This window comes from Sander vitreus, chromosome 1 (genome assembly GCF_031162955.1).
Source record: "Sander vitreus isolate 19-12246 chromosome 1, sanVit1, whole genome shotgun sequence".
In the NCBI taxonomy this organism is placed as follows: domain Eukaryota; kingdom Metazoa; phylum Chordata; class Actinopteri; order Perciformes; family Percidae; genus Sander; species Sander vitreus.
This window is the reverse complement of record NC_135855.1, coordinates 36,980,723-37,008,082: the sequence shown is the minus strand read 5'-3', so window position 1 is coordinate 37,008,082 and position 27,360 is coordinate 36,980,723. Positions and strand designations below refer to the sequence as shown.

General features: G+C 40.3%; 2 protein-coding genes across 3 annotated transcripts in view; one reads left to right on the top strand and one right to left on the bottom strand.

Moving 5' to 3' along the window:
• Positions 1-311: 311 nt before the first annotated feature.
• Positions 312-10,395, bottom strand: LOC144520462 (troponin I, fast skeletal muscle-like). Its single transcript, XM_078254193.1, has 6 exons — positions 10,302-10,395; positions 7,152-7,188; positions 5,350-5,478; positions 1,977-2,066; positions 1,158-1,334; positions 312-666 (listed from the first exon to the last, which is right to left on the bottom strand). Exons 2-6 carry the CDS (start codon positions 7,179-7,181, stop codon positions 580-582), a joined length of 513 nt encoding a protein of 170 aa, XP_078110319.1. The 5' UTR covers positions 7,182-7,188; positions 10,302-10,395; the 3' UTR covers positions 312-579.
• The window catches only part of LOC144520452 (Golgi apparatus protein 1-like), a 32,017-nt gene continuing 14,921 nt past the window's right edge, over positions 10,265-27,360 (top strand). For both annotated transcript variants that reach the window (XM_078254179.1, XM_078254169.1), the window contains exons 1-5: positions 10,265-10,616; positions 21,129-21,158; positions 23,057-23,143; positions 24,011-24,226; positions 26,514-26,717. In XM_078254179.1, coding sequence (XP_078110305.1) covers positions 10,284-10,616; positions 21,129-21,158; positions 23,057-23,143; positions 24,011-24,226; positions 26,514-26,717 — 870 coding nt within the window. In that variant the 5' untranslated portion in view covers positions 10,265-10,283. The remainder of the gene's footprint in view (positions 10,617-21,128; positions 21,159-23,056; positions 23,144-24,010; positions 24,227-26,513; positions 26,718-27,360) is intronic.

Genomic DNA, 27,360 nt, shown 5'->3' with positions numbered 1-27,360 from the left:
CGCACATGCGCAGTAGCTAGGTAAGGACTACTAGCCAGTCAGAAGCAGAGTATGAGGCCGTGCCACGCTAGCAGCTAGGCGAGCATTATAACGTGTGTTACAAAGTGACGCACGCTTGTCACGGAAGTAAAGGCTGGACTACAATAGAGCTGTTTGGAGCAGTTTGTGAACAGTGTTTTCTGTTGGAGATGGTAAGTGTCTTTGGGGTGGACTTTGGGCTTTTTCACTTTGTAAACCTATAACAACAAAAAAGATATACAACACAATAAAGGAAAGGGAAAAAGCCCAAAAGCATAATATGAGCACTTTAATTTCCATCACACACAAAAAACATTTACAAACAAACTTACAAACACACCCAACCCACATGCAAACACACCACAAAAATAAAAAGACAACAAACACAAAATGCCAGACAGTGTAGCACCCATTTATATTTCTTGATTTATGAAATTATTGCCATGAAACACACAAGAGCACCACATGGTTTCTTTTCTTCATACCCAGTTCCAACCAAATGGAGTCACATGATAAAAGAATTGAATAATTATAGTTAACAGAAGAACAACACACTGCTGTTTAAGCCTCTGTCTCGAACATCTTCTTCCTGCCACCCATCCCAGCCTTGTCTTCGATGTTCTTCCTCCAGTCGCCTGTTTGCTTCTCCTGCAAGGAAAAACATGCAAAGAGCAGCAGCACACACTTTCAAATCATGTCTATGGTAGGCAATAGGTAAGGTAGTCACTAAGGTAGCCATCCACAGATACAGTTAAGGATTCACTGTGCTATGTATTTTTAAACATTAAAACATGATTTATAAAATCATGCCAGCAATTATTATTTTAATAGCTTAGTCTTCTATGCACTAAATAGGTAAGTATAAAGGCTTAAGGCTACCCACACATTATTGTAGGCTCAGTTTAATATGCAACTTAATTTTATACAATATACTGTATGTGCTGTAGTAGGGGGTCCCTGCTCTGTCTCTCTCAGTTAAGTGTTCCTTGGCTTATAAAACATTGAAGACCCCTGATCTAAAATACTCTCTGTTGGTATTTTTTTGCTGGGTGAGCTAAAGTTTGAACTAAACCAAAATTAAATGTAATTGTGCTGTGTACTCTCCTTGAGTGTCTAATGTTAAAATCCAAAGCACGCACCTCCTCTTTGACTTCCTTCTTAACCTGCTTCAGGTTGGCTCTCAGGTCCATGGACACTTTATGTTTGGATCCCAGCAGAGCGGCCAGCAAGGCGTCGGCCGACATCCGCACCTTCTTCAGGGCCGGCTTCTTAAACTTCCCATTCAGATCCTGAACCTTCAGCTTCAGGTCCTCAATCTGACAGAGAAGACAGTCACTCAGACCTTCTGGACGTGTGGTGGGTCTATATGTAAAAATCTACATTGCTGTTTCAATGGAAAGTGTTTGGTGTGGGTTTTCTTGAAGATGCATATAAACTTGTTTACAATATTTTCTATTGTGCATTATTTCTTCTATTGTCCATATTATGACTTAAGATTCAAATTTAACAGTTGAAGTAAAAGAGATGAGGCAGGATAACTATCTGTTTGTTTTTTTTGAACAATTTGCAGACTTTTTAGAACAAACAGGTAAAAACGAAGACTGCTTTGCATTGACGATTCTCTGTCTGGAAGTGACATTCCCAGTTAGTTATTTATTTTTCAGTGGCTATAGTTTTGTTTTATGTACGAAATGTTTAGTTCTAGTTGGACAATTGATGGGTTGTGGCTGCTGTAATACGTTCTCTTTATTTTGTGCAAAGTAGAGAATGTTGTGTGTGGACATTGGACTGAAAGCTGTGGATGAAATGACCCATGTATTGGTGTCGTGTAATTCCGTGCGGGATGCGTCAGTTTGTGGCATGACACATAATTAAAATATCATATGTAAATAAAAAAAAAACAACGTTAGTTAACAAAATAACTGTGGCAGAAGTCAAACTAAAAAAATTAAATCTACCTCCTTGTTGGTCTTGTTTACTTTGAGCTCCATGTCGTATCGCTCGTCGTCCACCAAATCAATCTGCTTGTGAAGTTTCCGGCACAGCTCCTGATTGTTGTAATAGACAGGAAGAGGGGGGGGAGGGTGAGCGTTCAATAGAAACATTTTTGTCTGTTTAATTGTTATGTGTTTGAATATAATAGGTAACACAAATCCACAGTGTCCCAGACAGGATTTAGGTGTTTCAAAATTAAAGCTGCATTACTACCTCAGACCAGGAAAAAATAACAGTAGGAGAGACCAGGGACGGTTGTAACACTTTTGCAATTTTCCCAATAAATCAAGACTGCAATTCACACTGCAAAAGCCACTGCAATTTGCTATATTATACACTTCACTGTGTCACCTACTGAAAAAATGTGTTTAAGTGGTTTTATGAAATATGTACAGGATGCAAAATTGATTTGAATACAGTTACTCCCCCGTTACAAGCGTCCCAGTGTTCAGGGACGGTTGTAACATGTAAGAAATACATCAAATTAATCTATCAAATACTCAAAATGAGAGATTATTTATCATTCACAATTGTGTAACTAGTTATAAAATGAATATTTATTAGGCTACTATTATACTACAACTAACCTACTTATATATTAGAGGTGTGTATCGTCACTGAGCTCCCGATTCGATTACGATTATCATGTCAGCGATTCGATATCACGATGCGTCAAATACATTTTTCTATTAAAGCCATATAGGATATTTAATTCATAGCTTTTCAAGCTTCAAAAACAAAACATTCTGCAGTGCTCTAATACTAAATAAATTGGATACATAAAACTACAGCACTGAGCACATGGCACTTCCTGAATGTGCAAAACATAACAGAATATGTAAACAGAAAGGTTGCTAGGCCTACATTAAATTGTAAACAGAAATAAATCGATTAATATATCGATAAATGTACTACGCCGCTTCACACACAAGTGAGTTGAAGAGAGAGTCTGTTGCGTTAGCTCCGCCTACCCTCTGTGGCAGACCAACCACTGCAGGTTGATCGAAAGTGCGTCACTAACTGATCGCCGCTTGTGATTTTCCCCCGGGAATGTCGCCACAGACACCCGGTTCAAAATACTGCAAATGCAAGGGCTTTCATCAGTGGGCCAATAAAAATTGTGTTATTGTACTAGCCTGGCTCCGCCCTCCTACGTACTTCCGCTCAATTTTCATTTTCCTTCAGTACTCCGTCTGGGTTTGCAGTATATTCTTGGGTTTTCCCCGGTCAACTCTTTACCGGTCCAATCAGCGAACAGAGGGAGTGGCTGAGAACAATGACGTTGAGGACGTGCGCTAGTTTGAGTTGTAGTTCTGTAATGGCGGTGGAGAAAGATGCGAATGCAATCCAGAAGTTAAAGTCCGAGCAAGAACAATCTTTGCTGAGTTTTGTTGGTGGCCGTGATGTTGTGGCCCTCCTCCACACGGGGTTCGGGAACAGTTTGATTTCCCAGCTCACTCCTTTAGTAGTGAAGGAGTTGGCTAAGGCGAACGCTAGCGATGCTAAGCCGACGTCACGACCAAACGTTAGCGATTGGTTATGGCAGATCCAGAGTGGCTCTGGGCAGATCCAATAGTTTTAAACTTCAACAGAGTACCCGCCTTCAAGGAAGTTAACACTTGTCAATGGAGAGTGGCCAGACTCTCTGTACAAATGAAATGTACCAGAGTCTGGTAGGACCAGGCTATTATTGTACCTCATTCAGCGATTAAAGTGACTTAACAGACATTTATTTTTACTTTCTGAAACTGTGTAATGTTCCATCTGATGATCATAAATGACCTGTAACAGCAAACAAGACTAACGCTATTGTTATATAATTTTTATTAATGCCTCTGCCCGGGTCCGATTTTTTCCCGCGAAGTCACAAAATAATTTACGGCAGGTAGACGGCGCTACAGAGCACACAATCTGACGGGTCACAGATTTCGGCTGAACACCGGAAACCTGTGTTTGTGAGTATTCAGCCAAGTAAAAGGCAGCAGGAGATTTCTTTATATAGGCCTTATTGTATTTTTATTACAATTACAATAATTATTGCCACTTTAATTGAAAATCTTCAACATATATACCTTAAAATTGTGAGCCGTTAAACCAAAAAGCGAGCTAAAAGGCGCTAAAAAAAACAACCTCTGTAGAGCTGACGAGAACTGCATGTAGTCATTTTATTATTATTTTATTTAAGAATGAATTGAATGCAGCTTTAAATCAATAATCACACATAAGTATGGTTTCTGCCTTGGGTTTGGCTTATGTATTGTCACATGGAAATAAACGTTTTAGACTAAAGCCCAGGAGGAGGAAGTCGTGATATGTGATTTATGCCCTCCCCGCTGCCCATAATGTGATACTTGTGGCACTTCCAAATGAGCAATCCTCAGATGAGTTACTGAATTTTTTATTTCTTTCTTGGCCGTGACAGCTGGACAGTAGGGGGTGGGGGAGGGGGGAACCGATACAGCATAGCATCGCGATATTTTCCGTGGCAATACTGTATCGATAAACAGACGCCAAGTATCGATCTATTATTATATATGTGTTGGTCAGTTTGTCTGCTTGACAATCCCATTTTGCAGCAATACACTTGAAGTGAGATGAACAAACAGAGAAATGTATCTCTCCAGTGGATTTCACTGGTCTGCGGGTCCCAATTAACACGCAACTTTATTGAACAGTATAACAACAATTGTGTTTATTTGGTTGCGGTTTTTGTACAGTACAAAGACGCACGGCAGCCGTTGTTGAATGCTAAGAAAAAGAATCAATATGTGTTTGTTAAAATAATACGTGTTCAAATGTCACAGGGGGTATTGAGAACCGATTCCAGCTTGGAATCGTTTTCAAAAATTAAGATCCCAGTGGAATCGTTCTTTATTGGAATCGTTTGGAAGATTTGGTTTCAAATCCGATCATCGGTTCCAAATTTAACACGCGCAAGTTTTGGTTTCCATAGCGGCCAGGGGCTTGTTGTGTTGCAGCCGTGGAGCACAGTAAGCTCTAGCGTGGCTTTATTTTACGTTGAAAAAGCCTGGTGAAACTGTAAATCGAATCAAAATAAAATGTTCCTCTTATCTGTACAATAGGCGTGGACCCGTTTCAACTCCACCCCTCAAAGACTCGAAGAATCGAAAGGAAGAATCGCAATTGGAATCAGAATCATTAAAATCCAAACGACGCCCAGCCCTAGCTGTGGGCCAAGTGCAGCAATACATTTACCTCTACAGCCTCTACAGTACAGTCCTGTTAACCTGCTAAGACTAACATCTGTCATGTCGGTCCTGTTTGTCTCTGGCCTCCACCCAGCGCATCTAAGCTAAGGTGATGGAGGACGTTTACCTGGAGCTCCTGCATGCACCCTGGGATGGAGGGGGGGGGGCAGTTCTCCTCCATGTGCTTCATCTTCTCCTCCTCGGCCTCCTTGGCCTCCTTCTCCAGCCACACCTGACCGATCAGCAGCAGCAAGCTCTGAGAGGGAGAGGAGGAGGAGGAGGAAGAGGAGGAGAGAGAGTTCAGAGCACCACGGCAACAGGCTGACGCTGAAGGACCACCATGACAAGTTAAAGTTAAAGTTAATTGCGTGCCACTTGTTTGTGTGTCTTACTCCCTTTTGCTTAGGCCTGCTGCCAGTATAGATGTAATGGTATTTATTTTATTTGAATTTCCTTTAACCATTGTATTTTAGGATGCCTATTGTCAACTGGCCGACTTGACAACTCCCAACTACAGCTGAAAACTAGCCATAGAGGCTAAAGCGGCTCCTTTTATTGTACAGTTAATTAAAAGGGGACTGTCCACGACATTCTAAGCTTAAAAAAATAAAATAAAAAAGTCTTAATCAAGACTTTGTTTATTAGGTAGATAGAAGCTGCTTTTTAACATCTCTTATCATGTATATAACATCGTCTAAATGTCTTAGTCCAATGTTTGTTATTCACAGAACAGAACTACTCTTATTCCATTGCTTCTACTGTAGTGCAGCTACCCTTTTTTTTTTTTAGATTATTCTTTGGGGGCTTTTCCCTTTATTCGATAGCGACAGTGGATAGACAGGAAAGGGGGGGGAGAGAGAGAGAGAGAGGGGGGGGATGACACGCAGCACAGGGCCGCAGGTCAGGTTCAAACCAGTGCAGCTACTGTAATGTCTAGCTTTTCTTTTTCTTTTTTAAAAGTGACTAATGTTATCCAGCCATTTATGTTTTCTTCTCTTCCTATCTTCTTCTTCCTGCAAATGTTGATTCTGGGTTCATGTTACAATTGTTCTGCCATTCTTCATTAACATCCCGGTTCAACAAAGAAATAACATAAGAAATTGTGATTGTGAGGACTACAAATATGTATTTTGTTCTAAGGATGACCATGCATTCATTAACATCATGGAGCATGAATGTCCTCAGCAAATTTCATTAAGTAAGTCTGAAATATATCAACTACATGGGCTGCAAAATCTTCATTATCAGGTAATCTGTTGGTTGTTTTTATACCATACGATTAATATTCATTGTTAGGTCTGTAAAATGTCAGAAGATATTCAAGCATACCTGACACATTTTCCTGTCCTCAAATGTCCAAAACATCCAAAAAAATATTCAGTTTTAAAAACAAATATAAAATCAGAGAAAAGCAATTGTTACAGATTCAATTACTGGAGAGTGTGCAAGGTTGACATTTTATGCTGAGGGTGAAACTAGAGTAAAGCTTCTCTGAGCCTTAAAATGGGAAGGGGTGGTTGGTGGGGGAGTATGATTTGTAATCATTAGACTTTAAGGCGCCATCCCAGTAGATTGTTCATATTTGAGGAAAGGTCGGGTTAGTCACAAAAAACACTTGAGAATTCTTAGTGAATGAATATCCACAATACATTGGGCAGTCAGCTCTCCTTACAGTGCACTCTACTCTCAACCTAAAAACTGAAATCTTGTGTGCGCAAACAAAAGGGGTGATATTTTACATCAAGCAATTATACTGTATTACTGTTGTATTTTCCCACAAAACACTTATTATTATTAAAACGGCTTTGACAGTACTGTAGGCAATTGCCTATGAAAATGTATGATTGCGATGATTAAAACACTGTCTCACAAATTTTTAAGATTTTGGAAAAGAAACTTCAGGAAAATAGCAGCACCATCTGACTCTACCTTGAGCTGATTCCTCCGGCTCAACGACATCTTTTTCCTTTAGAGAAAACAGAAAAAGGAAGAAGAAGGAAGATGATTAATAGGGACTCTGGAGTTTTGTAGATTCTGAAAAAGTCTCCTGAGTTCAGGACCAGGACTTACTCTGCCATCCTGACTGCAGCCGATTCCTGAGAGATGAATGAAAATACCGCAGCTCAGCTTTGCAGTCTCTTTATAAGTGTGTGTGTGTGTGTGTGTGTGTGTGTGTATGTGTGATGGACCAGTTGTCTTCAGAAGCTGCCGGTTAAATTCCAAACAGAGGGGTCGATGCCCGGCAGCTGAGCCTGGAACAAATGCTTTAGGATTTCTTTTTTTCTTCTGTAAGCATCTTTAGACAGTGTGGGACCATGATGAGGACTCTACACAGAATTGGTTCAGATTGTAAGGGTTAGGTTTACCTTAAATTATCTCAAATGAAATGATACGGCTGGTGATGTTCTATAGTTTTCTTATTGTCAACAAATCTAACGAAAAGATGTGTATCCAAAGACAAAGATACATCTTCTTCCTCTGTGCCATAGAGCTCCATTGTTGATGGATCCACACTGTTGCAATGGCTGACATGTTCCTTCATTACCATGAGCGCACACACACACACAGGTTTATTTTGACTCAATACCACACACACAGTCCTACTGCCACAAATACTACCTAAAGCACCAAATGTGGATTAATCCCCCGTTGTAAATAGTCCCCAACAAATTCTGTTTGTTTGATAAAACTACAGTGTACAGCTGTTTTAGGAAATTACTTTGAGACTTTTTTAAATGTGTGTGTATACACACGTCTACGTATGTATATGAAACTACAGGCCTACTGTATATGAAGATTTACGTCTTCAGTAGAAACCAATGGGCTTTATGCTGACTGTCACAGACAGAGGAATTTGGTAAGTATCGAGGGACGGGCTTACACATTTTGGTCTTTGGATTTGTAAAAAAGTCTGAGTAAAACCTCAAAAGTGGCTTGGTTAAATAATTCAGCCAGTAGACTGATTGTGATTCATCACTGAAGTCTGCCTTCAGGAGACAAAGTCGGATATTTATAGAGAACCGTCTGTGATATTTGAAGAGATGATCTTCTACAAAGACAATGAAAGCTCAGTTTCCTAAACTGTGGAGGGATTTCCCTGCCGTCCTTGGTTTCCTGAGTCAGCTCAGCTGTACAACAGCTGATTTCTCCTTTCATCTCTCTGTCCGTTTGTGTCATTTCTGCTATTTCACAGACAGTAATGGGAACTGAGCCGAGAATTATTCCGAATAAATACAAAGACAAATTTGGATAGGCACTCGTGTAAAGTCAAGCATTACAATTAAAGTACACATTTGTAATCAAGTTTTCTATTGTAAAAGAAAGATGTGCTTAATGTAAAGAGATGACAAAGCAGTAAATAGATATTTATATAGCTTACTTTATTTATCTCAGGGAGGAATTTGAAATTAGTATAATAAGAAGAATAATATATAGACCCTTTTTCATAAATATAAAGACCAAATTTAAAGAAGCCAGCTGAGAGGGATAAGATATCTGTTTGGAGGTATATCCTCCAGTTAAAATGAAGATTAAAAAACTCCCACAGGCAATTAAAGTTATTGTTTACCAAAAGAAACCATCTACCGGTCTAACTTTTCATTTTTTTATTTGGTATTAAGTCACAATATGCTTCTTCCATTACACTTCCACTGAACAGCTTTCAAAGATGTTTGTAGATAGACATGTTCTTCTGATATAACTTAATATATCAAAACCCAAATGTAGCTTAATAAGAGAAGTGTGTGACTCAAGGATTACCTTCAAAATAAAACAACTAACTCTGGGAGCAGGACTGACGTTTGATTGGTGGTGAACCAGAACAAGCCTCCCAGCAGCTGTCAGCTCTAAACTGGGAGGATTTATTGCTCTGACTGGTTCCCATTATACCCAGCTGCTCAAACACACTGGGAGGGAGGGAAGGAAGCGCACACACACACACACACACACACACACACACAATGGCCGTATTGTAAATGAATACATACACATGCATATTTATTCAACATGTATATTTAATCACTTTATAGGCCCCTACGTATCTTTAGGGTGAAATTGAGAATATTGTAGAGTCTCACAAACTCACTCACTCATGTTTACCAGGGGCACGTTCAATCTCAAAAAGGTGTGCACCGTTTCCCACGCAACAGCAGAAGTATTCCTGGGACTGGTTGGGAGTCACTGTATACAGAACTATAGGAATTCCAAAAGGTTATAGGCTAATATTACAGGTGAGGAAAATATAGACTGTTGTGTATAGGCCTTTACATAATTGAAAGTTATGAACACATAAATGCATCAATAATTATAATCCAATACTATAATATATAGGCTAATGATCCTGAAATGGGCCATTCTTCATAATAAGTACTTTTACATTTGGTACTTTAATTACATGTTGATGCTAATTCTAATTCTTTATGTGAGTGTAGGTAGGTAGATATACGGTGTATGTGTATGTAAACATGTATAAATAAGTGAAGCATCAAAATGTTTTGTTTAACTAAAGGATAAAAGTAGAAAAAGGGGATAGGACCAGAAAAGGTTTTTTGAACTTCTTCCTACTCCCTTTTGAACATGGCATTTTCTTATTTGAATCATTTACAATAATTTTGAAAAATTGTGCTGAAATGTACATGTCCTTATTTATCTGTTATTTTAATTTTATATATATATATATAATTTTTTTATTTTTTTTACATCTTCAAAATAAACTACTACTACTTTCTTGTGCTGTATTCAATAAATTGAATATTGAATGCTTGCAACAAAGTAGGCTATTTCTATACAGTGGTTAACTAATTTTAAAAGATATGAGTAGCCTACTTCTCCCAAGTCATACATATATTTTTATATATTGAGGATTTTTTAACAATGTAGGCTATACACAAGCGGCAAACTATGGCTGATTTGTTTAATTAAAAAAATACATTCCGAAAAGCTTTTATTTTTGATAAAATTTCCGGAAAGTGTGCATTTAGGCTGGTCAACATGCTTTTATTATGAACAAGCTGACCGGAAATTACGCAGTCTCTTAACGACTAGCTTGACAGTGGTGTGAAGATGGCGGCGTACAGTTACCCTCAGCTGCTGCCGCTGCTGCTGTTATTGTGCGTGTGTCTCTGCGGTTTCGGCTCCGTCCTCGGCTTGAAGGCTGTCAGCGGCCCGGCCGAGTCGCCCAACCCGCCCAACCCGCCCGTCCTCAGAGCGGTTGATCCCCCGGCCAAGGATGCACCTGCCGCCGCTGCTGCCGCTGGGGCCTCTCAGCCTCGAAGGGCGACCAGTTGGAAGCTGTCGGAGGAGGCGGCCTGCCGCGAGGACCTGTCCCGCCTCTGCCCCAAACACACCTGGACCAACAACCTGGCCGTGCTGGAGTGCCTGCAGGACCGCAGAGAGGTAAGCGACTCCCGGTAGAGCTAGCAAGGGTGCACACCCGCCCCCGTTAGGTGATGGGCATCTCCTGGGTGTGTCGCCCCGGTGGTTTAGATCCACACCGGCTGTCAGCATGAAGAGCTGATGGAGAGATAAACATCTACACCTGCGTCAGTGTCCGAGCAGCTGCGCGCACACACACACACACACACACATATACACACACACACACACATATACACACACACACACACACACACACGCGCGCGCTCAACCAGGTTAATTTAGGACAATAGAAAGCTATGTTTTCCTTCTAATGTTATACCTCCAGAAACTACAAATATTTTTTACCACAAACAAACTAATTGTGCAAGATTATGTTGGAGTAACTGTGCGTACACTCTTACAGATGTATGTTTTGTGTATTTCCATTTATTGGGGCCACTGTACTTTTACTGCAGCACATTTATCAGGTAGCTGTAACTTTGCAAAACATGGCTTTAAATACACACTTACAAACGCTACAATAAATTATGCATTATTGGAGTAAAATCAGCCCATAAATGACAGGTAGCCTATATTCACATACTACTAGTCTACTGAATGTAAGAAGAGTAAAGTCCTATAGTACTATAGTCCTGTTTTACTGCTGAGTTACTGATTGTTAAAAAAAAAACATTAACAGTAAAATAAGACTTTGATATTTAAGGTTCAGATGTTGTTCTGATGTATTAAAAGACCTGTCAGCCCCCCCCCCCCATGCCACCAAAGATTGTTTATTTAAGCAGCAGTTAACTGTTTAATAACATTATATGACAAAATAAAGGACTTAATGCTGTTTCACAGTCGTTTCCACACTGTCAGGATAAAAACCAGATAGAGAAACAATGAATTGATTAGTCGCTGGACCGAAAATTATTTGACAACAATGTGCGATCATCTTTTAAGTCTGGCTCCAGCTTCTTAAATGTGACGATTTGGCTGCTTTTTCTCTGTTTTATATCAACATAACTTGAATGTGTTGATTTTGGATTGTTGGTCGAACAAAATAAGCTGTTTGAAGACTGCACCTTGGCCTCTGGGAACTTGTGATTGTCCGATTTGTCACTATTTTCTGACATTTTATAATCTATAATGAAAATCGTTGTAAATTGCTGGTTTAGAATCCTCATTCGGGTGTTTGTGTGTTTGTTTATGTACTCCCCACCTGTGCAACTGGCAAACTATTTGTCTTAAGGGAAGGTGTTAATGTGTGCACACTCCACAGTACAGCTGCTGACTGCGACCTCAGTGAGGTAATTATTAACCTGAGTGAGGTGTAAAGTGAGTGCATGTGTGTGTGCAGTCAGCTGACTTAAAGGGTGAAGTTGAACCACACAGACTCTGCCTGCTTCTCTTGTGTCTCTTTGTGATGAAAAAATCCAAATATTTGTCATCACAATCTGCATCAAGGCATGAGCCTTTGGCAACGGTAGGCAGAAGGCTAATATTAGTAACATTTTCTCTCCCGTCTCTGGAATGCTTCGACGATATTGACACGCGCTTCATTGTGTTTATTGTCAGACTCTTTTTAGACTCTTTGAGAAGTCTGTCTTCCTTTTTCCGGGTCGCTTTCCAGTGAAGGCAGTTTTTGCCAATGCTGGAATAGGCATCTTCTTCTGCAGGATTTTCCGTCATTGAGTCAGGCTTTCACCATCTGAAAGGACATGCACGCATCTGCATTGTAGCACAAACGCCAGTAGGAACGCTTTCTCTTTCTGAAATGACTTGTGATTGGCCAAAGTCTCCCGTCATGGACAAGATTTTCGAAAGCCTGAAACCGAGCCAAGAGGAGGTGCCGGAGTCTAGTTTTCTCTCAGATTACTTGAATTACAATATGCTGAAAGGTTATTATTAGGGATGCAGCGAATCCAGATTTTTGGGGTTCAGCCAAATACCGAATCCACTGGTTAAGATTCTGCCGAAAACGAATAGCGATTCCTACTCCCATCCTCAGTCCATTTAACACAGTAAGCACATTAATGAAGTAAACCACATCCACAGCAGTGTATTTTGGTCCTTTTCTGTCCTTCCTTTGCCGTACCTGAAGTTGCTGCATTTTGGCTGCTGTCTGTATATTCCTTCGTGCACAACTCGTATTCTTTCGGATGTTTCATATGTTTGTATACGGCGATGTTGTGTATTGTTTAGGGTCCTCGCCACCACGAGACAAATCGGCATTGCAGATTGAACATGTAGCTGGACTTGAATGGCCTTCTTTTGATTGAAAGTACTTAGTATCGACACTTTTTCTGCTCACGAGTTCCATTTTCACTTTCTCACAGCCTACTGCGTTGAACGCTCCACCTACGTAAACACCTTCCCGTAATCAACGGGAGTCATTACGTCGACCAGCGCAGTGCAAGCGTAGGGTTCGATTCGGTGGAAAAAAACTCGGCAGAAACCGAACCCCGTCAAAAAGCCCAATATTCGGCCGAATCCTGGATTCGGTGCATCTCTGGTTATTATAGAATTTTTGCCCAATGACGCCAAAAAAACAGCCAACCCCAGCTTTAAAATCATTGTTTTGTTTTTTTGTTTTTTTGTGGGAGATATTTTGATAATCGTTGAATTGTTTAAGTCATTTCTTAAGCAAAAATGCTGGTTCCAGTTGTTAAAACCAGCAGCTTGATGAGCTTTAGGAACTTGCGCTAATAGTTTTTCACTATTTTCTGACATTTTAAAGACCAAAAGTTGATCCATTAATTGAGAAAATATTTTTCAGATGAATTGATAATGAAAAGAGTCCTAGATTCAACAAACAATCATATATAGTGATATTCTGTGGAATATACAGTCGTTTTTTTTCCTCCACTCCCTTCAGAGTTTTGGACTCAGATGTGATGTTGGCAAGTCTGGTGACCCAATTTAATCTGTCCAGTTTTCTCTCACTATCACTCTCTCTTTTTTATATATATATATATATACACACACACACACACACACACACACACACACACACACACACAGAGTTGGATTACTCATCAAACTACGCCAAAAAGGAAACAACTATTCTGTGAAGCTAACTGTCCTAGAGAACTACCTAATAGCAGCACTGAAATATTTTATTTATTTATAATAAAAAAAAAACATTTAAACATTAAAGTCAAGTAAAAATAAAATCAGGTTTCTCAAATGGGAGTGGTTAAATTCAGACATATCAACATGTTATGATTTATGTTATTTATTTTATTGATTTAATTAATTCAGTCAGTCATAGGATCCACACATACAACCTGTCTAAAATAAAAGAGGATGAAGTCTCAGATTGGCTTTTGAATGTTGGTTGACTTTAATGTTTAGATCAGAATTGACATGTCTGTGAAAAACTATTGTCCCTGTTGACGTCACCCCCTGCCTCTCCACTATGCTGACGTCTCACACACACACACACACACACACACACACACACCCCTTCCTGAGTAATGTCCTCTTTACGGAGATAATTACATTGCTTCAACTCTATAACAGCTGTGGCCTCCTGAAGAGGTAAATGGCTCTTATAAATCTGCCTCTTCTCTAGAGAATGCCACCCCGACGCACACGCACACACCCACAGCCTAGCTGCACAGTTTGGTTACAGTTCAGTTTGAGTATCTATTTGTGGTGGTTTAAGCCCTGAAAATCTGACAGTTGAGAGACGTCTGAGAAACGGCACCACACACAGTGATAAACTACCTGCTGGACAGGAAGTCACTTTGCTGCAGCACAAACAGGCCTGTGGCCATCACAGACATTTCCAACCGTGGTCATTGAGTCAGTCTGGCACAGATAAACTGTGGACTGACAGGGTGTAAGGAAGTAGATTATGTCCTTTTTTTTAAAATGAAGACTTTTTGTTCTCCACCAACTAAATATTTGTCGTGTTAGCTGTTAAACGTTCCACTATTGGTTCCCCAGCTCGTCTCTAACTGTGTCTGTCTGCGGTGTGGTGCTGAGCAGGAAGTGTACGGTAGGTTTATCAGAGGGATGAGACTAGGGCTGGGACGGTTACTGCATTACTGCAATACCACGGTCACGTGACGCCTACCGCGGGTCTGAGCTCGTCACCGTCATCACCGCAAAAAAACATTGGCCTGCATGTGTGTGCACGTTGTGTCTAATGACATGGATTCATTGATTCTAATGACATAGATTGTGTCTTGCATGGATTCAAGCAGAGATGGGGACTCGAGTCTGAGACTCTGACTCGAGTCGCACAAACGGCTGACTTCAGACTTGACTTGTGACTCAACCCAAAAGACTTCAGACTTAACTCGGACTCGAGGTTTGAGACTCGTCAACAACCTGTTTTAATGCAATTATTGCCTTTTAAATCAAAATGTATTCATGTATTTCTATTTTCTTTTATTGGCGCATATACGTTGGGGAAACGTATGACGAGCCTCATGTCCCCTGCCCTTTGCCATAATGTGCAACGTAACGCATGTGCTATGCCTTATGTGCGCACACTCAGAGTTGTGCCTTTTGTCAATAGGTTTGCTTTCAATAACTTCGTAAACAGTGACAGTAAGCGAACAGCTAAATGCAAGGTGTGTGGCACCGGATCAACAACGTCGAACTTCATCAGGCATCTCAAAACGCATCCAGGCAGGTCAGTCACTTGCTAATGTGAAAGAGACGTTACATTTAGCATATATCGTCACAGGTAACAAGCTAACCATCGCAAAGTGTTGTGCTAATGCTGGGAACAGCCACATTGTATCTTATAGTTAGTAGTTGCTGAGGCTCAGACATCCATGGCACACAGGAGGCGGCTCCCCAGGAACAAACGCTGTGTCTGTGTGGGCAGGCAAACTCATGTGATGCGTAATTGATCCCGTGAATGATCTGTAGGCTATTAAGTGAACAAGGTATACCCGGTCCACCAACACTGGACCGTCTTGACTGTCTTAATTCTGCACATATTTCTGTTACTGTAGTCCTATTTACTATTTCATTATTTCCGTGTGCACTGTCACCTGCCGTGGAGACGCTGGCCTCACTAACCTCTCCTCTTCTGAGTCGGGTCTCCTTCGCGCTGGACTCAGTTTCACTGAGCATACAAACACTTAGAAAATAAATGGCATTACATCAGTGAGTTCATACTGCTTATTGTGCGTAATTTGGACTGACACTGAGATGCATGTTGTTCTGTAACTGGTGTGGCGCTGCTACTATCCTCTTGATTTCCACTTTGACATTAGACATTTTTTTTGAGTGAAAGATATGTTACATTTAGCATATGTCGTCTAACCATCGCAAAGTGTTGTGCTAATGCTGGGAACAGGCAGATTGTATCTTTATAGTTGTATCCATATGATGTGACCGACTTAGGTTAATATTTCACCAGGTCTGAGGGCTAGAGGGATGTGTTAAGTAGACCCCATGAAGTTATCCTACAACTGATTTTGATACTGTACTGTCTGGATGGTAGCTACAGGACATGCTTTGAATTCATAAGATTTAACAATACAGTGTTAGGGACAGATCAGATGGCCAGAGACTTGAGACTTGACTTGAACTTGCCCCTCAAAGACTTGAGACTTGACTTGGACTCGAGCTCAAAGACTTGAGACTCGACTTGGACTTCCAAAAAATTACTTGTGAACATCTCTGGATTAAGGTTTTCTAAATAAAACTTATCAAAAGATGGAGCAAATCCGACCTTTCGCAAGTTGGAGAGAACAATGTTCCATGGCACATAACATTCACTGTGTAATGTCTTGTATCAGAGAAATGTCTTTGCCTTTCCTACCGTGTATTACGGTAGGAAAGGCAAAGACATTTCTCCATTCTCAGCTGAGGTAGACACATTAACTAGCTTAACAAGCTGCAGTGTTTACCATTGCACATTAGCAATGAATTTCAGCCAGCATGCACGTTTCGTAGCCTAAAACGGAGCGGCTTATATTGGTAGAGAGAGCAACAAGTTGGCGAACTGCCGAGTCGCCCTCTCTGCTCTCTGTCTGCTCAGCTGCAAGACGGGCTGCACTCGGCATTGTCAGCAAACTATTGTATTTATGTTTTACTTTATTGACAAAAGAGCTTTTTCTGAACTGTCTGTGGAATGGATCAACGGAGACGAGAGAAACCATTGTGGCCCTAAATGACAGCAAAACGCAGTAAAGACTCTCACATTGAGCTGAAATGGAAACACTGTGCTGCAATCTTTTTGTACAGTCTATGGCTGCAACATATGTTGTAAGGTTTAAGCCGATGTTTTTTCGGGGGTGACGCCATTCACTTTACCGGCAGTATTGACAATAGATGAAGCCACCGTGTCTTGAGAAGCTCTAGCTTGTTGTTTTATTCTTCACTTTTTCCTCACAGTGGCACTCATACGCTACTCTCTGTTACTGCTCGCTCTCCTTGCGCAACCACACGGGCACTGATGTCACTCACTTCAGGCACACTGCCATTCTCGCTCTAACTTAAGCTACTCTCGTAAGGGGGTTGCGGTATACCGTGATACCGTGGGAATTTCTTGCTCTTCAACCGCAGTAAGAAAGAATCCATACCGTCCCAGCCCTAGCTGAGACTGAACCTAACAGTAAATGTGCCGTAAAAACCGAAACAATGATCTAAAAGACGCTAAAGATAGATAATAGTAGATCATTCTCTGTGTGTTAATCACTTCACAGTCACTTTTATTAACCGATGAAAGAAACCTGGTACAGTCTGGTGCTTGCAGAGCACAAACTGCTACTGTAAATCTTACAACAAAGCTTCTGTTAGCTTTAATGTACAGAGGTTGGTTTCACACTGTGAACGTCTCAGTGGATCGTATAAGGTTTTCTGTGATATAAAGGGAGTTTGGTCACATTACTCCCCTCCCTTCACCCAGACACAATTAGCCTCTGTTACCACTTCAGTATGAGCAGTCTAGTTGATTAATCTGGGCTTGTTTCAGAAGCCTTTGAAATGAATGGAACGGCTCCTTCATTAATTAATAACTCCTGGTTTAACTAATTGGTACTTCTAATCTTGGAGGCCACTGAGGGTCTGTTTCCTCGTGACATTCGTTCCTCTGTCTGTAAAACATTTAGTGGAAATGAGGGTTTAAAGAAGGAGTTTTTGTCTCTGTTCCCGTGAGCCAAGCCAGATATAACATGAAGTGCTTTCATGTCTTTTTGACTGCAAAATAGCAAGAAGCTGTAACAAAAGCTTCTCCTGCTATGTTTCGTGTGATAGTCAAGGATGTTGTCGGAGAGTCTGTTGAAGCACTGCTGCTGCTTTGATCACATTAACTTTGGCTTTAAATATTGGAAGGGACATTTTTTTTGTGGGAGGATGTGTCATAGGCACACAAAGAGCTTTATTCTTCAGAACTGTTGCTTTATGCAGTATGTATTTGTATGTACGTGTACTGTATACTAGGGCTGAAAATATATAAATGCCATTATTTTGACTGGTATCGAATTGAGATATGATTCACGATATTGGAGGAAATGATCATGTGTGTATACTTATTCTCATTGAAAAATATTCAAATGAAAAAAAATTGGAAATGATCATAGTGTTATTTATTTTTATTTATTATTATTTTTTTTTTGGCGAGGATCTGTACCAAACAAAAATGTTTTCTTTAGTTTGTAGGATACGTTTTGTAGGCCAGGACGTCTCTGCTGCACCACAATACTTAATTCAGAATGGTTTGACATATATTTTGCCTTAAACAAATATTGCGCCCCCCCTGCGATATTGCACCCCCCACCCCCCTGCGATTTGGATACTGCAGTAGTCCATATTGCGATTTGGATATAATTGCGATTTATTATGCAGCCCTACTGTATACTGTAATTTGCCCAAAACAAAACTTGTATCATGTGGATTTCTTTTTTTCAGATTCATTAAATAATATAGCTAATATGTAGCATTTCTGCATTAAAGGTGCAATATGTAATACTGACAGTGTTTAAAATAGTTACTGCAGTACAAATTCAAAATACTGGAGAGAGTCGTCTCCCCCGCCCCCTCCTCCTCAGACTCGAAGTTCACGGAGGGTTCCAGGTTGAGACCGCAGAGTCCACAAAAATGTTGCTAGACGCTTGTTGTCTCACATAGCCAGACATTACTTCACAGCACAGCGGAGTAGCTAACGTTATATGCTGGCTATATTGACAGTCCTAGAAGCCCATGCTCACGTGGAGCTCTGTACCCAACTGACACACACACTTTTTCGGCTTAGAATTACAGTAGGAACTGCAAAAAAACACAACAACCTCACCATTCTCTCCACCCAAGTGGCCGGGCTGGGTCAGTGGGTAGAGCAGGCGCACATATACTGAGAGGTTTATTCCTTGACGCAGAGGTCCAGGGTTTGAATCTGACCTGTGACGATTTCCTGCATGTCTTCCCCCTCTCTTTCACCTAGCTGTCCTATCAATTAAAGGCGAAAAAGCCCAAAAAAAAGAAATTACGGGAACAATCGCATAAACACACTGCAAACTCACGGTCCTCTCGATTTACAGTCCGCCTCTCTTGGCTTAAAATAACTCACCTTTGTCGGCTACGGCCGCTGAACTACACGTTGTAAACAGCCGCGGCCCGCTTGCCTGGTCCTCCGGTAACGTTAGCAGTTAGCAGGGTTAGCATGGCAGTGTTAGCCAGGACCAGTCAGGATCACTTTACTGGCTGTGTCTCAATTTGTTTTTGCAAGTAACCAACTCAGGTACTCTAGCTACAATTCTATGTGAGTAGCTACACAAATGTTGAAATGACATATAATGCCCGTCCCTAGTAGCCGTGATAAATTAGCCTGAAGCTAATGCTTACCTGTTCAGGAGGAAATTAGCCAACTCGGCGTCCTTTTGGGCTCTAAGCTGTCTCCATCTTTCAAATACATCTCCAATATTTACCCGGGGTTTGTTACGTCTCTGGTCACGCAACTGTTAGAAACATGCCGTTTTTTTTAGGTCTGGTAGAATTTATCTTCGTTATCCCATTCGTTTAATGGCTGTACTAACGTTACAGCTGTAGCGCGCTGGGTTTATGTTTTTACAGGTCTATCTGGCAACCCGGCCTGGCTGTCAAACTGGGCAGTTGATAACACAGGCCAAAACACAAACAGAAATTCTGTCATGGAATGGACATTTCAAAAGGAGAAAATACTGGCATTAGCATTGTTGTCAGAAAAGATAGTATTTCAACTTAGCATGTTTCCTTAATATCTGATGACACATTGGGGTCATTTGGGGATTTATTACAGTAAATAGATTACATATTGGACCTTTTTAAAATGTCTAAAAACAACTAGACCTATGTTCTATATTTTATTTATTTGTTATTTTGAGTTGTGTACTTACATTATCCCAAATTGTTTCCAACAATGTTCAAATCCAGAGACGTCTGTAGTTTTAACAATGCCAAAATGACACGATCCATGCCATTTGGTCGCTTGTTGATGGCGTCATATCCGCTTTGCACATCCGTAAGACACCAGACACCACAACTCCAGTATACTGAGAAATACAGAGAGCTTTCCCTGGCAACAATGGGCTTAATCTGCATTGTGTGAACTTGCATCATTTATGTATATGTAAAAATTCCACACTCAGTTGACTGAAGCTAACCTGTAGCCTCTGTGTAGCTTCCCCTGGCTGTGGGTGCGTCCAAAGTTAAAAAATAAACCCACTAATTAACCATATTATATCTTGCTTGTTTAATCCGTACACATACAAAAATGTATATATATATATATATATATATATATATATATATATATATATATATATATATATAAAAATAAAGCTATAATGCGTAGTTTATGTCTCCCCCATGAAGAATTCTAAGTAATGACAACAACACTTGGCGCGTCCACATGATACAAGCCTTTCCGTGATCGCGCACGGGCCCCCACCCCTCCCCCACGCAGTTGCTAGTAGCCAAGGAGACACGGAGAATTAAAAAAACATTCAGAAGAGGTAATTACCTTCACTAGAATTTCTGCGCGGGAAAGTCACCGGACGACACAATCTTCTGAACATAGTCATACTGAGAGATACAGAGAGAGTTGTGTGGAGCTGATAGTCTTAATTAGCTTTGTAGCAACTCATTTGGTGATGGCTTGAACGTGACGGACGTTCACTAATATCAAAAAGTTACGCACTAAAGCTTTAAGCACACAGTGCACTCTAACACTACACACACCACATACATAACTCTGTTTGAGTATGGATTAAACAAAGAGATGTAATATCTTAACTGCTGAGCTTTAGCTGTGTGTAGGTGTGTTTTTTCACTTTGGACAGAGTCAGGTTATCTTTGGTTGTTTAACGCACAGACATGAGAGTGGCTTTAATCTTCTCATCCGACTTGCAGAAAAAAGTGTTGAACTATTCCTTTTAATACGCTGGGTTTAACTGTCAGATGTGCCAGATGGAGCACATCTCAAGCATTTCCATCTCCTTGTCAAACTTCCTTGTTCTGTCAGGATGTTTTTTTGTTCATAAATATTTCAATTCACCTGAAGGAAACAGCCTTTGACTTGTGTCTTTCTCTCTTGTTTTTCTGCAGGAATCTGAGATTGCTCCTGACTGTAACCATGTAAGTATTTCCTACAAAACACACATATTCTGAAATGTGCCTTTCTGCATAATGACTACTTTTACTTTTGGTACTTTTAAGTTGTAATTTTTAATGCCACTACTTTTGGACTTTTACTTGTAACAGAGTATTTCTACACTGTGGTATTGCTACTTTTACTTAAGTAAAAGACCTGAGAACTTCTTCTTCTCAATAATCTCTGTTCGCCGTCTAAAAAGTAAAAGAGCTTTGACGATCCTCATTTCACGTACTGTACGCAGTGGTGGAATGTAACTAAGTACATTTACCCCAGTACTGTACTTAAGAACAAATTTGAGGTACTTGTACTTTACTCATACCTGCAAACTAGTCGCTTTTCGGGGGTGTAGAGATGTGTCACCTTTGTCAGCCCTTCTGAGTTTGCAGGTATGTTTACTTGAGTCTTTGCTTTTCATGCCTCTTTCTACTTCTACTCTGCTACATTTCAGAGAGAAATATTGTACTTTTTACTCCACTACATTCATCTGACAGCTTTAGTTACTTTAAAAATTAGGATTTTACACACAAAACGCATGTAGTTTATAAAATCCCATGTTTTGTTATAAATTGAACTAGCCAACAATATAACAGCCTACAAGTCCAGCTGAAATGATTAGACCATTAAACACACAACTGTTTGGATTGTTTCCAGTTTCTAAAATGTGAGGATTTTTCTGCATAATGACTACTTTTACTTCTGGTACTTTAAGTTGTAATTTTCAATGCAGGACTTTTACTTGTAACGGAGTATTCTTACAGTGTGATATTAGTACTTTTACTTAAGTAAATGGACCCTAACCTTAAATACTTCTTCCACCACTGACCGTACGACCATAACTGACCTTAAACTTTCAGTCTGAGGTTTCTCTTTTTTTTTTTTTTGAGGTCCCTGAAGCTCTTCTCAGTGTCTGCTGGATGATACAACTTCAGTGTTCAGAGTTCACTGCAGTTAACGGCAGACAGGTTTATAAAACGCCACAAGGTTAATGAACCACTTGGACTGTCTTCATTACGGCACTGGAAAGCTCTGGCTGCAACACACACACGCACACGCGTTCTTGTTTTGGTGTTATTTTCTGGCCGTCAGTAGCTGTTATCTTTCAGCTGCTACAGCTGGAGCCTGGCTGACAGGAAACCAATCTAAAAAGAGAGAATAGAATCTAAAGACAAGAGACATCTTGGAACTTCTTTTTTATTACTCCATTTAAGAAATCCAAAATGATTAGGTTTAGGGATCCTGTGAGCTGATCTGCAGGGTCACTATTGGGGTACCACAGGAATAAATTGGATAGAAAGGCCATTCCCATTCAAATCAACGTAGCAGAAAAATGTCAGAGCGACAGCCATTTTAATGTGTACTATTGCCATGGCAGCGTATAAACTTCCGTATAAACCGGCATGCAGCAAGTGGCGGAGGTGGGGTTTTGCACTAACCGAACGACCGTGGTGGAAGAAGTATTCAGATCCTTTACTCAAGTAAACGTATGTACCTAAGTAAAAGTACTCGATGCAGAAAAATCCTCACATTTTAGAAACTGGAAACCATCTCAAAACGTAATGCTTCATCCACACAAAGCACATTGCTATCGACCATCAGGTGACAGGCGGCTCGTTTTCTCGTTACCAGTGTGGCGCGGAGGTTATAACCTCTTGGTTGTACAATCATGATGGAAGGAGCAGCCAGGGGCCGAGATGTGCTGAACCGTAGTCCCTAGTGTCGGTCAAGCTCCATAAATGCAGGAATCTTATCATTTCCATAATGCAACTCAACAGCTTCTTATCATTAGATAAATAAACTGGATGTCTATGTATACATGTATGAAAGTTTTATATTATTTTCTCTCTCTCTCTCTCTCTCTCTCTCTCTCTCTCTCTCTCAGCTTCTGTGGAACTATAAACTCAATCTGACCACAGATCCAAAGTTTGAGTCGGTGGCCATGGAGGTCTGCAAGAGCACCATCAATGAGGTCAGTGCAGTGGTGTTGTGTACGTAATACGCATATATACGCAGTACACCCACTAAGAAATCTCCAGGTTTTCCATATACCCACTTAAAAATGTGCAATGATATGCAACAACATAATTTTGTGACAGAACTTTCACTTTCACAGAACTTTCACTATTGTATTCACAAATATGGGGTCGAGTAATGTGACAGCAAACTAAACTAACACTGCAGAACATGCAGAGAGACTTTTCTCATCTTTCATCGACCCGCTCCTCACTGAGCGCAGAGCGTAGTGTGTGCATATCCTCCTTTCACCACACATTTAAGATGAATATAAGTAGCCTATTTTATTTTGTCCTCGTTGCTTTGGGGTCAACTTTTGTGATCCAGACTTAGGTCCCTGATATGAAAGCCCCCTTACTGCTTTATATTCCATTATATTTTTGATATATTTTGAATGTCATCTGTGTTTTCCTTCTCATAGGATACATAAAGGTATTACCAACATAAATTGGTGCATAAAATGTATCAGAATGCAGGATATTAGTCTTTGACGCTCAAAATAACCCTGGCCAAAAGGCCCATTCTGAGCCAGAAAAAAAAAATGGGACAGTATACCCACTACAATACATTAGACTACACCACTGGGTCAGTGTGCACCACGGACGAGGCTCGGGGTTCAATTTCCTGTCGGGTTAAATATCAAAGCAAATGTACCTTTTTAAAACCTCTAAATTACCTCTCTTTAAACTTTATCTCTTAAACTTTATCTCCTTACTAAAGATGAATTTTCAACATCTTCACCGAGACAAACGGCTTTAACTTTGATATGTCTCGTTTAATTTAAGTTGAAGTTAAATACAGCCTGTCTGTTCGATGCCTTCAGATAAAGGAGTGTAACGAGGAGGAGCGAGGGAGGGGCTACCTGGTGTCCTGTCTGGTGGATCACCGTGCCAACGTCAGCGAGTACCAGTGCAACCAGTACATCACCAAGATGACCAGCATCGTCTTCAGCGACTACAGACTGATCTGCGGCTTCATGGACAAATGTAAAGAAGACATCAACAGCCTGCGCTGCGGCAGCATCAACGTGGGACAAAAGGTGAGCAAAGCTACTCGCTACGGAGAAGAAACTACAACAAAGAAAAACGGCGATGATACGCAAAACCGCTCAGTGGTGTTTGGGTCCACATTTCAGGGTCTGAGCATGAAAGATCATTCTTTAACTTGAAAAGCTCCAGTTGCCAGTTATTCTGGTTAGGGCTGCTCAATTAATCGCAATTTTATCGAAATCGCAGGGCTAGTGCAATATCCAAATCGCAGGGGGGGCGCAATATTTGTTAAAGGCAAAATATGTGTCTAACCATTCTGAATGAAGTATTGTGGTGCTGCAGAGACGTCCTGGGCCTACAAATCCCATCCTACAGCCTAAAGGAAAACATCTTTGTTTGGTACACATTCTTGCAAAAATCACACTACATGACTATAGCACATTTTTAGTTGTGTTTCAATGAAAATGAGAATGATGATCCAAAAAATTGATCATTCCCTCCAATATCGTGAGTCATATCGCAATCGCAACATCAGTCAAAATAATCGCAATTTGACATTTTCCTCATATCGTGCAGCCCTAATTCTGGTAGCTTTCAACCGCATCTCACCGTCTTCATCAAGACAGAAGACGGTTAGCTTAGCTTAGCATAAGGATAAAAAGAATCTGCCTAACAGCACCTCGCAAGCTCACAAATTAACACCTTATGTCTTGTTTGTTTAATCCTTAGCAAAAAAAAATCAAAATGTAGAAAAGACAAGTTGTTTTACGGTGACGTTGTCCTGAATGTTCTCAAGAACAGAGCTGACAGTATTCCAAATTTTTGTCCTCCAATGTATTGCTTCTCCTTTATGATCGATGTACTTTATTATCCCCAGTTAGCGTTTAGTAATCCATTACACAGCTTTAAAGTGTTTGTGTGACCTGGATCTGACCTATATGTCAGGTTTCTCAATGTAACGTCTCAACTGATGGAAACTGAAAAGATTGGTTGTCTGTTTTTTAAGATGCTGAAAATTCTTAATTAAGATAGACTTTATTAACCCCACACTGGGGAAATTCCTGTGCTACAGCAGCTCAAAAGAAAAAAAATGACACGCATCAGAATAACACAAATACACATTAAGTAGACATAGGAGAAAAAATATACATAAAGTATAAGAAATAGAAAAAATAGAATTGGTAATAATAATAATAATAAAAAAAACATATTTACACAATAAACACCCTTATACAAACAGACAGTATATAAACACAGATATACAGATGAGTAAGGTGCGGATGAATAGAAATGACATATTGCACAGTTGGAGGTAACACACAGTAATAAATAAATAAATAAATATGCATAGTGCAGAATATTGTCTAGCGATGGCTCATATTGCAGAAACAGCTAGCAGTGCTACATTATGATGTTGCTCTGTTAGGTTCTGTTTTTTTTTTTGTTGGCAGCAAACAAAACAGTTCAGTGTTTCCCACAGATTAGAAAGCAATTTGTGGTGGGGGGGATACTTATTTTCGTAACAATCGAGTATCAAAAACTGAGGCAGACACGCTGTTGGATGCTGTCCTCCTCTCCTACTCTTCCTTCAATGCCTAACAAATCTATCTCTCTCCCTGACCCTGTCTGTCAGCACTGGTTGAATCCTGAAAATATTGTAAACAAATTAATAACATAACTAATAACACTGGTCGGACTGTTGCCTCCGGTTCAGGCTGGTCCTCATCCTCAACACGGGCCTTTTTCAGTCGCGGAAAATACTTTTCAATACTCTATCTGGATTGAAGCAGCAAACATTCAGTGTAAGAGTAAAAAAATGACATAACATTATTTATAATACGTTTATTTGGTTCACAGCTGCTACATATAGTGTTTTGACCTCGACAACCCAAATGCATTTTACCGCAAACTTGCGACTATTTAACTTTCTAAAGCAGGCGCAATCGCTTGTTTGCTAAGAGTCAGGTCGGGACTCCAACATTAACACACTGACAACATTGTATTCAGAATATAAAATATTTTTATAGCACTTTTTAATGTGTGATTGTGTAAAGGTGTTCATGAGATAGGTGTGTGTGAGAGACGCGTGAGGGACAGAGAGACGGAGAGAGCAGGGAAAGGAAATGCAGCTGAACAAATACGCTACGTGTTTTAAATAGCGTTAAAAAAATATATGCCGCAATATGTGGCGGCCGGTGTTGATTGTGTGGCACACCGCCACAAATTGGTCTGTGTGGGAAACGCTGGAGTTGTGATTGAGCCATTTATAAGTTTTTCTATCTAACTTACCCTACTTACTTACTTTACTCATCCTGATTTCCCGCCGTTCCTCGTCAGGACGTCCACTCTCAGGGCGAGGTCATCTCCTGTCTGGAGAAGGCGCTGGTTCGGGAGGCGGAGCAGCAGGATCACGTTCATCGAATCAAAGAGGAGTGCCAGAGGGCCATCCTGCGGGTGGCGGAGCTGTCGTCAGACGACTTTCACCTCGACCGACATCTTTACTTCTCCTGCAGAGCCGACCGCGAGAGATTCTGTCGGAACGTAAGAGACTTAAACAACAGTTTCTACATTCAGATCATGTTGAAATGATATTCAGAATCATCTGCAGCTTGGTTTCCATTTAAAATGTATAAGCAAATTAGAATCAATCAAAACGCAAATACAATGGGGGGGAATGGAGATTTTATTACAATTAACTCAAACCAAGGGTGGTGATGGCGCAGTGGGTATGACACATGCCTTTGGTGTGGGAGACCTGGGTTCGATTCCCACTGCGATACATCAACCAATGCGTGAGCAAGACACTTAACCCCTAGTTGCTCCAGAGGCGTGCAACCTCTGACATATATAGCTATTGTAAGTCACTTTGGATAAAAGTGTCAGCTAAATGACATGTAGTAATAATAATAAAAAGTATTCACACTAACTTCTGGCTGTTAAAAAGACAAATGAGAAAGTGCTCAGAGTCTGCAATCGTTTGAATTTGTTATTCTAAAGAATATACTGTATAGCTCTTTCATCTAAAAACAGATATATTGTACATCACATTTTATAGTATTTTTAATTTTATATTCTGTATTTTTTTTTTCTTTACTTTGCAGTACTTTTTCACTCACCAAAACGGTAGCACAAATTCCTTTTATGTGAAAACCAACTTGATCGGATTCCGATTCGGTTTAAAATC